The following is a 12,144-nucleotide window of genomic DNA, read 5'->3' as shown; positions in this document are numbered from 1 at the left end:
GAGAAAAGAAACATCTTGCGGTGAGATTCACAAACACAAGTGCGACCGATCCCTCAGCAAGTTAGAGCAACTCCTTTTTTCTGTAGGTTATGAAGCCTGTATTTTACTGGAAGTTATCCATTTAATGATAATCAGATGTATATCACCCAGCTAATGTTAACTTAAAGCTACTCTGTGTGGTATTAGGCCACAGGTGGGGCTATAGAGTAATGTTTTTACTATCAGTGGGTCCATGTTTTGTTTTAACGTGCAACTTGATGCATAGACCTGCTGCCTGATGCTATTTTTGAGAGTAAAGTATAAAAAGAAACATAGTGAGAGATTACATTTTGTTGTGAATTTGCACAAATCTATTCAACACAGAGCAGTGTGTAATAAAAAGTGAAGGGGTCTGAATACTCTACTCTAGCGATACCCTCACCCTATCTGGTATGGTATGTAGTATAATACTGTAATAGACCATATGCAAACCCAGAAAATCCAACGTTTCCATAAAAGTGCTGCTGGTACAGTACAGAAGCACCAGCTACAGCCGAATGTGTTGTGACTAAGGATGAGACTCACTCTAGAGGCTTTGCAGGACATACAGTATCTCTATGTGACTGGCTGATATTCCAGAAGCAACATTTGTTTTCTTCCAAATGAAATGTGCACTGTAGATTTGATGGAATAACCTCCTCGGCTGTGACAGGTGTGTGTGTGAGGCAGGTGTGGGAGGAAACTGGAAGAAACTGGAATGAACTGGAGCATCGAGAATCGATTCACTGGCTCTCTCTATTATCTCTGGTTCCTTTCCAGGAAGACATGAACCAGATCAGACGACGGGGGAAATCACTGTGTGTGTGTGTGTGTGTGTGTGTGTGTGTGTGTGTGTGTGTGTGTGTGTGTGTGTGTGTGTGTGTGTGTGTGTGTGTGTGTGTGTGTGTGTGTGTGTGTGTGTGTGTGTGTGTGTGTGTGTGTGTGTGTGTGTGTGTGTTCTGATATAGACTGCATGTGTGAATCACTCTGTTCCAGTACTTCTGTTGCAGGAAGGAATTATTTGAGTTTTATGTCTTCAGGGTGAGGGCATCTGGCCTGTGTCACCCCCCCCCATGGGGTTACTTTAGGGTCAGAACTTGGGTCACTTGAGTTAATTAGTACATATTAAGCTAATTAAGCGATGGATTCAGATGATTTGTTGAGCTAAATGTCAAGAGGACAAGAAATGAGAGTCCTCACAAGTACGTTTGTACATGCCCATGTGCACAAACTGTATGCACTCCAGTTGTGTGCATGCATGTGATTGTGATGTGTGGGTGTGATGCACTTGGGTCTATTTATGGCGGCTGCTTTTAAGTGGCTTGAAGAGTATAAATACAGATTTAATGCTTCCCTTTAAATTCACGGTGCGAGTGTGAACTGTAGTAGGGGGCTGTCGAGGATGTCTCCATTCATGCATCTATTTTGCATCCTCCTCGTTAGCATAGCGTAACATTTTTCTTTAATGCTGGCAAGGAAATGCAATTAAGGTTTTGCAAAAGACCCACAGTGCTAGTTGCTGCACCTCAGTATAAGTCAGTCGTAGGAGAAACTCTGTGGGCCCAACTGGGAAGAGGGTTTTCATGTAGAAAGTGAAGATGAGGGACTTTTTGTTTGGCCCATGTCCCATCCACTAACACGGAGGAGATTATGATATATACCGCAGCTAGCCACCAGGGGGCAACCGAGATGATTCGGCTCCACTTTGGTGGAGTTGTAGTGTCATCCATCTTCATATCCAGTCCGTGCAGGCGACTCGAGCATGGGAACATTTGAGAAGTGCTGCAGGAGAAGATATAACATAATGGTCGACCACATGACCACGGCACAGCCCGTGGTCTGAACTTGACCTTTTAGCGGTTTCCTCGATTACAACACCTCGCCGTTAGTATTACAGCCTTTAATATTTAACAGTCCGAACATATCTGCACCAGCTGTAACTGGAGACTGAGCGTGGAGGTGTGTGTGTGTGTGTGTGTGTGTGTGTGTGTGTGTGTGTGTGTGTGTGTGTGTGTGGGTTGGCGCTGCTGGTCTGTGTGCCACATCAGATACCCTTACTGACAGAATATGAGGGCGCATGGGAGTGTGTGTCGCTGCCTCTCACACTTTATCTGTATTTAGCATCAGTTAGCATCAGGTATACCAATTAGTCACTGAGGAGGTTGGCCAAGCAATTAGATGGGACAATCATAGAAATGGCAACACAGAACTAAGCAGGGAATCTGATCATGTATTTCTTTAATTACTTTCCTTTGAGTGGATGAAATACAAGAAGTTCTGTTTGTTTCCAGTCAGATTCACTTTGGTCACACTTCAACACTTCTCAGGTGTACGTCCCAAGGCCCCATGTCAATCCGACTAAAGAAACGCCATTATATGTACATGTAGTATAGATGTAGTGTAGTATATGTACTATATATATCTACATATATATATATATATATGTGTATATATATATATATATATATATATACAGCCAATTCCAAACAGGCAGGATTAGAACGAACACTGTACTAGTTTCTTCGAATTGGCCATAGCTGTGAAGAGGGAGCAGCCTTGTCTTGTGGGGCACTTATGACGGATGAGAGCTAAAGATCATGTCATGGAGAAAAACGATTTTACCCTCGGCAGATTACATCAGCCCTCTTTGGATTTCTGGCTCTATTTTGGGTGAATTCAGCAACTATCTTGCCAACTTTGGTCGGCCGGCCTCTTCTCCTCAGCATCAGCAGCCAAGGCCTGTGGGTACTGCAGTATTTAGAGCTGTCCTGCAATTCAAAAGCATGATTTCTCACTTACAACAATTATAACATTAGAACTGGGAGAGATACAAGATGGTTACATCTACCAGGAGTAAAATTAAGGACATTGTTAAAGGAGCTTTGCCTGGCTAGCTACAAGCTACAGAGTTGTTCAAACCCCACTTCGCTAGTTTGATGCATGAACCATGTGACGTGGGTGCACTCAGCATTCCTTTGTTTGTTACAGAACATCCTTTTATTTGCGTAGTTGTGAAAAAAGTCTATTTCCACCAAGATTCCTAACAGTGAACATTGTTTAAACACAGTTTCGTGCTGCAGCGGTCAAAACCGTTGTCCGTACCGGGATCATAACACCTAATGACAACACACAGGCTGCGTTCGGAAAAGTCCAAATAACCTCCTTTCCTAACCACTAATCCTTGACGTCACAGCATCAAGGAGAGATGAGAAGGAGAAGCTGTAAGAAGTTAGGAAAGGAGTGCAGAGAAAATCTGACTCCACTTACACTTTTTTGTAAAAGAGACAAACAGAGTACAGTACATTTTGTGCGGATCTGTATTTTTAAAATACAGATCCGCACAAAATGTACTGTACTCTGTTTGTTTTCAGTTTATACAGAGGAAACATTGAATCATCACTTGCTCACAGGAAATAACAACAAAACGGGTTTAATGGAAAATGAAAATAAAACAAACAGGACTGAAATGTTGGAATAATATAATAATTTGAGGAATTTACGAGAAAACCTTATATAAGTGGAGAATTTTTTTTTTATTTAGTCCAATCCAGTCAGGGGATTGAAACTTTACTTCTGATGACGAAGTTGTGACAGAGAAGAAATCAGACCAGATCATGTGAGGACTCAGCTCTGGATCGTGTCAGGAGGATAAAACAGCTGTTCTGCTTTGTTTGTTATATTTACGTGGGTGTGCTGCAAAGAATTGTGGGTCTGCATTTTTTCTTTTCCTTTCATAGAGGATGGTCCAATGTTTCCTATGCTAAAGGAGATTAGATAGGAAGCATTGAAGGTCCTTTCATAATCCTTCAGAGAATTCAAACAGCGCTTATTGTGGCGGCCGCTGAAATATTGTCGGGTCATTTCACCCAGTCAGGGCGGTTCCTTGAGCAAAATGGACTATTCGATCGCGCCCACAGTCACCTACCCTGATACCTGCGCTGCATGCACCACAGCGCCACCCAGTGATCGCACCACAGAATTGCAGTTTCACCTCAACACCCGTATTTGACTCCTACAGATATCGTTCATAGAAAAATATGAAATGGGAAATCAGGAAAACCTTTTACAGTCATCCAACGTCCTGACAAAAAAGACATGGGCTAATTTCCCCTATATGTGCGTTCTCCATTGTCCTGATGAGGCTGTTGAACACGCTGCACTTCAACCTGCCTCTTCAAAGGACCCATGTGACTTGTCATTAACTAACCCTAACCCTTTCTTGGACGGAACATCTCACTGTGTAACTTTCATTTGCACTGAGGTGTCTCCTCCCTGGTGTTAAGCTCCATAAAGCGGACCCATCAGATCCCCCAGGTTTTACCTCAACAGAAGGCGCAGTAATTAGAGGGCCCAATAATCTCTGCCTGTCTCTGTGTGGCTGTAATTCCCCGGCCAAACACCCAATCAGCCGGCCAGCCTGTTACCCACGAGCCCGGTGTGCGGTGCATTAAGCGAGGCTACACAATAAGCTGAGCCGTGGAGTTTTCGGCTCCCCCGAGCCGGCCAGTTGGAGAGGAGTATTATCCCAGCAGAGCTAAGCTTCCACTGAGCTGAGGATTGCACAACTGAGTCAGAGTGTTGTCGTGCTTCCCCTCACCTGCTGCTGACAGCAGGGCAGCGTGGCTGACTGACTGACGGGAAACCCGGAGGAAACAGGTCCTGTCTCTCAGAGTTGAGGTGAAATGGCTCTCCGCAGATCCCCCCCCTCTACATGTGCAGGTGAGTGCCACAGCAACCCATAGGAAACCCTCCTCTCTCCCTCCTTTTGTGTGGCCTGTCCTGCCTGTCCCTCCTGTATCCTCACCCAACAAAAAGGACACACTAGACTGGACCACCGTAGAGTAACCCGCCTATTGTTCCCTCCCCTGTTCCCCTAGTGTGCGTGAGTGTGTGTCAGCAGACTGTGTGTGGGGCAGCCGTCACCAGGCAGCCCTTTACAGCATGCAGGGTATACTGTTGCATGTGAGGCTGCTGAAGTTTAACTCGGATGATTCATTCAGACCCCTCTGTGCTATTATAGTCACGTTGTTCTCCCTCTTGTCTCGTGGAGGAACTGTCTTTGCCTCATCGCAACAGGAGTAATCCGTTTTTAAAGATGAATTTATCTCAGACATGTGCTCCCTCGCAGTGTAAGCCGGGGGCGGGGCACTAATCCGGGTTAGTTTACAGGCCTGACTGCTGCTCTGCTTTACTGTAAGTGAGTTGAGGAAGGCGTGAGAGATGAAATGAAATGATCCCCGTGGCTAAGTGGGGCAGCAGGACACTGCTAAGCTAACATACTCATAATAAACCCTGAGAGATGTCGGCTGAACGAAGCATCATCCGGTTAGAAACCACCTGCAGCTGAGAAGCTGAGCTCAGAGGATGGGATGTTGTGATGGGAGCGTTTTACTGGGCAAACAGGTACAAACAGGCCTTGTTGACTGGAGCAGATTAATGATGAGGTGTTTCTGGAATGCAAAGCAGTCACTATTGTGCCCCCTGGAGGTTTCATGTTCCAAAGTCAGTATAAAACTGTAGCTTTGATGATCAGAGATGACCGATAGATAACCAATGACGTTCAAGCCTCTACATAGTTTGTTTTCTCAAAATGTCTAAAGTTCCATCAGAGCTCTAGGAGATATACTTGTTGGAAGACAAGAAAAACAACCTAAATTAACTTATGCTTTAAAAAAAAAAAAAGCTATATTTCCTCATTAATGTACTACATCTAATTTTGCTCTGTAAAAACCTCCAAAATGTCTGAATATGAAAATGATAAAGTTTCTCCTCGTTCACTGAAAAGTCCATTGAACCAGAGGCTTCAAGTTCCCACATCACAAACACACTTTTGGTGTTTTAACCCAAACCATTTTCTACCCTGACCAGAATCAAGTTTGGTTTTCGTACCTAAACTCAACATTTTCAACCCAAACGACATAGGAAGGGTTGGCATATGCTCTGCTCACAACTCAACGTTTAAAGATGTGGACCCAAATTTAGGACTACAAATGAGGAGAGTTGAATTCACAGTGTTTAATCAGATTTATGAGTTGGGTGAACAGGTGTGCAGTCAGAACAGCAAAAGCCGAGGTCAGTAAACGTAGCATGGCAGAAATACACTCTCACTGCTGGTACGCTCAGACAATACAGAGGAGACGAACTGGCACTGAACAGAATGAAAACACACAGACTGAATACACAGAGTTAAGTAGACACGGGTGAGGCAGACAAAGACGGGAGAGGGAGTGCTCAGAGACAAGAAACACAGGTAAATACAAATGACAACAGGAAGTAATAAAGTCAAAGTACAAATAACTGATCTTGTGTCCGAAATCACCCACTCGTTGACGACCCCCTACTCACTATATACTTTATAGTATATAAGGACCATTATATCAACAGCTATATTGTGAGCTCATCGCCGAAAGAAAAAAAAACGTTGGAACACATCTCGGGTCATCCTCTCATTTTCTCAATAATTTGCGAGTGGAAAATCCCACAATAAATTTAAAATGGTTATTTTAAACTTAAGTATGAACACTTTTAGGGTATAAAGGACGTGAAATGGCCATGTTAAAATGCTGAAATTAAGTTTTTACATAATTTACCACCACAACTCACAGATTTGTCTCGTGTCGGTCATGGAAATATGAACTACATCATTGGAAATATTAGGTACGTAGGCTAAAACAGATCGTTCTGATAAGAATAAGGAGTAGAATCCCCAGAAAGAGAGAGCTGAGATATGCTACCATGTCTCCTCTCGTCCTGCCGTCATTTTTCTTGTGCAGTGCATCATGGTATATACTTCTCCGTTAGTGACCGTCAGTTGTACACTACTTTTCATTATGCCCTGTGGGATACAGGGTCCACAGATAAATCAAAAAGTCCACAAGGGCAGAATCCTGACAATATTCTGCTCAGATTCATGAGACCTTGTTGCGTATGTACGTGCCTCAAAATAAGATGTTAGATTAAAGATGGAGAAATGGTTCTTTTTAGTAGATCAATGTGAAGAACTTATTTTGTCCAAATCTTTTGGCTAATTTCAACACACTGACGTGCATCTTGAAAGCTTTTGAAGACACTTAATCGAGCTCTCACTTTGAAAGTGCTGAAAACCTTTATCGCCGTCCTACATTAGTTTTTTTGTTATTTCTCATCAACGTGGTTAATAACATGAAACCGAATGAGAGTGGGTTAAAAATGTATTCAGCTGCGCCCTGGCAGCGGCTTCCATACAATCAGTGAGCCGGAGCTGAGACAACGTGTGATAAAAGCATCAGCTCAAAGTCTTTGTGCTGTGATGCTGCACATTAGCTGTTCCCTGAACGATGCCCTTTGTCTCTGCTGTTAGAAATTAGTGTCCTGAAGAACGAGCTGGGAGAAATTTCTTCTGACATAAAGCCGAAATTTGAAGAACCTAGGGAACCCCTCCATTTGTACTGGATGAGACTTTTTCACTTTCATAAAACACATTTGACAAATGTATTTTATACGATATTTTCAAATGGAGACGTTCAACAGAAGCCTGTTTTGTTTTCTTGCGGTGCTCTGCTTTATATATACACAAGAGGGATTTTCTCATTCATTCCCACTCCTACTAAATTCACACTGGCGACCTTCCAGTTACAGGCCTGCCTCTCTCACCTCCAGGCTACTGTGCTGCTGTCAAGTCCACTGTACGGCACAGAAACACAACTGTTGCCATGAAACGTCTTTTCTTTTAGCTTGAAAATTCTAGAAAAGGAACATAATCAGAACACCCCCCCACAAACACACACACACACACACACACACACACACACACACACACACACACACACACACACACACACACACACACACTTGACCTGGATGACAGATCTCACGTTATATATAATGTTTAAGTGTTCTACATCTTTGCGTGTGCGGATGAGAGGGAGCGAAACATGTAGCTTGTCTATGGTAGTGAAATGAGAGCACAGCACGTGGCCTGGTGCGTTACTATGGCTACAGCTGTCTGTATCCCTAAAATAACCATGCACACACTCACACACACACACACACACACACACACACACACACACACACACACTGGCAAGTCGTCCTCCTGCTGGCGTCTTTGTCTCGCCCGCACGTGCACACTCTTGTGTCCTTGCGTTTTCATGGCGTTCCTTGCGTTCCGAGGCTGACTGTTGAGGGCGCGTCTCGATGTGGGCTTGTCCTCTGTAACGAGCTTTGAGACAGTTTGAGTGACGCTCGTACCAATTTGCACAGTTTGAGACAAAGCCTGCTTTGCATATTTCGTGCCTCCTAGTAACTGAAAATGTTGCTCTTTGAAACTCAGAAATTGTGAGGCTGCACTGTAACCATACAGCCCCAGTTTTGGGTTAGAGCGGATGGGAATATGACACATGAAATCCCCACCCTGACTCGGTAAATGCACGTGGGAAACGTGGATGAGTAATGCTCTTCACTTTCTTAATGACAGACGATGTGCATCTGAGCAAGGTATTGAACCCCCGGGTATTACACTACAACTGGAAATACAAGTCTGTGATGATACTGTGCTGCTTCGAAGTGCAAATGTATGGAGATGAAAAATTCTGCTGCTGTGAAGGTGTAAAAATTGACAAACATGACGATGCATAATATGATCTGAGTGCAAAAGATGTGAGATATCTGTCGCTGCGCCACAGAGGATTTTATATATTTTGTTTACGTGAGAAGCATTCTCCTTCACTTGTGAAGCTCTTTGCACCTCTTTCAGTCACTGGTGGTTCATTGTGTGTGTGTGTGTGTGTGTGTGTGTGTGTGGGACATTTCTTTTATTTTTTGTAATTGTGTGATTCATTTTTTAGACCAGTTTGATGTGCATGAAACAAGTTCTGGAACATTAAGTGTGGCTCTGCAGCTTCAGTCGAGGAAAAGGTCGTCAGATCCATCACAACAACAAAATTCACCCTCTGCTCTTAATATGTCAATAATGTCATCTGTCATATGTTTTATTGTTTTTTTAGTTCAATGCCTTTATTGTAATTGCACAGTGCACAATGAAATCAAGTGTCTCAGTGGTACAGATAACAACATAGTAGACACAGTCTAATAAATACATGTAAAATAAATAGAATAAGACATATTAAAATAGATGAGTATATGTCATCAGTTATATTGCACATATTAGCACTTGTTATGTTCTGTTTATATGATCACTTTTAAATTCATACAGTGTCTTTGAATATCCAGCAAAGCTCATTATGAATAATGTTTCATTGACAATCTTTTAAGTGAAAATATCAAGTAAATAGTTACATATGCAAAAGTGTGAGTATTATTATTTAAAATATAAAGAAAAACTGCTCCTTTCAGTCTTTAACAATAGAGACTGTATACTCTATTCTATTCTATCTTTACTGAAGCATTTGTGTGTAAGGATTTTACTGTTGTGGCCAAGGTGGAGCCATGTATTGTACTGCTGGTGTAACACTGCATCATATTTTACTAAGTTGTTCATTTGTTGTTGTTTATTAATGTAACATCTTTATTTTTAAGGTAGATTATAATTACAGTCAACAAATAAATGTAGTAACTAAGCAAATATACTTGTTGTTTACTATGTTACTTATCATTTGATTCCACCACTGGTTGACTTTGCCTGGATGAGTAAAAGAAAGCTGCACAGGACAAAATGTGAAAATACACTTTGAGTCAATACGAGTGAATCATCCAAGAAGCTGTGGATTCAGATTTGTGTTTGGCCCCTGGTGGGAAGTATTTTCCCAGAGTAAAGTGAAGTCAGAGTAAACAGTGGCTGGACCTCTGTAGCGCCTCCAGCTCCGAGAAACAGAGCTTTAGTGAAACTCTCATCACAGGGCGTCATCGCTTAATTTTCAAACTAAATGTCTTTCAGAGTCATGGACCAACGGTGCCGCCCGAGTTTCCACGGCGCTCAGCGAGTCCTCCTCCATCCACAGCGACGCCCTGTACCACCTGACCCGGGACATGTCCTTCAGCATCCTGCGACCTCAGCCTGAAAAAGCAGAAGTCTGGGCGGAGGAGTCACAAAGTCTGCTGACTAAAGAAGAAAGGAGCGAAAGGGTGGGTTTAATAAAAAAAACTAAATAAAAAGTTAAGACTTACGGAGTCTACATTGTTTTAAAAAAAAAAAAGAGCAACTTGTTATACTAAGCTAACCATCTAATATTTCCTGTGTGTGTGATGTGTTTCACTGCGTTGCATCACTTTGCAAGTTAGCATGAAAAGAACATCTCATTAAAATACTGTAATTTCAGAGAATAAGGTACTTTACTCTAGTCCTCTTTCAAAATAAAAGTTGGAACACATGTACAGGGATGAATTGAATGGACTTCACACTGACATGAAGTGAAACGTATCAATTCAGGGTTAATCTTTGTAGAGAGAAATGACTTCAGTTCAGGATTAAGGATGATTAGAAATAGGTTAATGGCAAAGCTGGGGGTTAAAGCCTGGGGTGAGTGTGTGTCTGTTTGTGTATGTATATATATATATTTATATATTTATATATATTTATATTGAGCCCTGGAAGACCCAAGGAATCGACCCCTTTGCCCACAACACCCTACCCCTCACCCCCTAACCCATGAAGTCTAACCCACCTCACGGACCCTGTACCCACGGTATCTACATCGATGCTACTTTAACCGGTGGCGTCTAGCGATGTCTGCGTTGGATTTATTTGATGGAAAGACCATGAATGTCTTCGAAGGCGATCTCTGTTTATTCTGATAAACCAAGCGAATGAAAACTAACCCTTCGGTCAGTTTTTACATATGTGGACATCACAAAGTAAACATCAGAAGTATAGTGTTAGCATATGATACCATAACTTTCAAAGAAATGTGTAAACCCAATAAAAGATAACATAGAAAAAGGGGGAGTAGAGGTGATACAGGACATTACCAAATGTTCCACATTGACAATACAGGCCTCAGGTATTACCTATGTCAAAAGATTGTATGCTTTATAAGAATAAAATAAAATTTGATAAATTACATGCCATAGCAACTGCACATTGCTTCTTTAAACGGGTCAAACTAAGTTTTCAAACACTGGGGTGGCAGACAGAGACATAACATGTGTTGGGACAAAAGCAAGTGCTCCATTATGATTTATAGATAGTGTCTGTGATTATGATGTAGCCAGTGAGAAGGAAGAAAACCCCTGTCTCTCTCCGAGCTACATCAGTGCGCTATTTAATCAAAGAGGCTGCGTCCTCTCGCTCCACACTGCAAAAAATATCCTGTCGATTACACAGACATTATAAACTTCTTTTTACAAGGTTTTTCCAATGTGCAAAACACACACACCTTGAAATAAAGATACAAGTGTTCTTTAATTCCATGGGTTACAAATCCAAAAATTGTGGTACCTTAGAAGACAGCAATAGAAACAAATATCCAAATACACATATTTACATACAGATATGATGAAATATATGTGAGACATACATATTAAAGAATGAACTTATTATACTAGTAATAGTTATAATAAACAAGCTATATGCAGCAGCCTAGCATTTCCTGTTTTAACTTTTGACTTCCTGTTACATCACAATTCAAATATGTTGCCAAAACAAAATGTAAATTTCTAGTGACTTATTTGTATTCCCTTTAAATAGATTATAAGGCGCTGAAAACCTGCAGGAGCCAGAACAATGAGCGTGATCAATTTCAGTCCAAACGAATAAAATGTATTCCAGCAACAAATTAATTCATGTTTAAATCTTTTAAATTAAAACCCCACTGTAAAATGATTTGACTCTCAAGTTGGCAAGAAGTGCTTCAGTCGCAGGAGAGTAGAGTGTCTTCAGTGAAAGTGTTTTTTTAGAGTGTTGTGCATTCAAACCTACATTTTTTACAGTGTGGCACGCTTCGTGCCAAACGCGCCGGCGGTGCGCAGGCAGCCTCCAGATCACACAGTGGGATAGATGGGTATCACCAGCGTGTGATCGGGCTGCTGGACTCTACACACGCACACGCACACACACACGCACACACTCCTGTATAACATAATAATAACAATGCAGCGTGGCTCCGAGCAGCCGTCTCTCCTCCCGGACTCTGGACTAACGGGACTGACCTCAGGTGTCATGTGGGCACGATGTGGATGAAGGTGGTGATG

The 12,144-nt window shown here is 42.1% G+C and overlaps 1 protein-coding gene across 1 annotated transcript in view; it reads left to right on the top strand.

Annotated features, from left to right (window-relative positions):
- The first annotated feature begins 4,600 nt into the window (after positions 1–4,600).
- ano2b (anoctamin 2b) overlaps positions 4,601–12,144 on the top strand; it is a 66,877-nt gene continuing 59,333 nt past the window's right edge. Inside the window, exons 1-2 of the mRNA XM_035148134.2 lie at positions 4,601–4,737; positions 9,893–10,080. Of these exons, the coding sequence (XP_035004025.1) occupies positions 4,701–4,737; positions 9,893–10,080 (225 nt within the window). The 5' untranslated portion in view covers positions 4,601–4,700. The remainder of the gene's footprint in view (positions 4,738–9,892; positions 10,081–12,144) is intronic.

This window comes from Hippoglossus stenolepis, chromosome 22 (genome assembly GCF_022539355.2).
Source record: "Hippoglossus stenolepis isolate QCI-W04-F060 chromosome 22, HSTE1.2, whole genome shotgun sequence".
NCBI lineage: Eukaryota > Metazoa > Chordata > Actinopteri > Pleuronectiformes > Pleuronectidae > Hippoglossus > Hippoglossus stenolepis.
The sequence above is the reverse complement of the archived record's forward strand: the minus strand, read 5'-3'. Positions and strand labels throughout refer to the sequence as shown.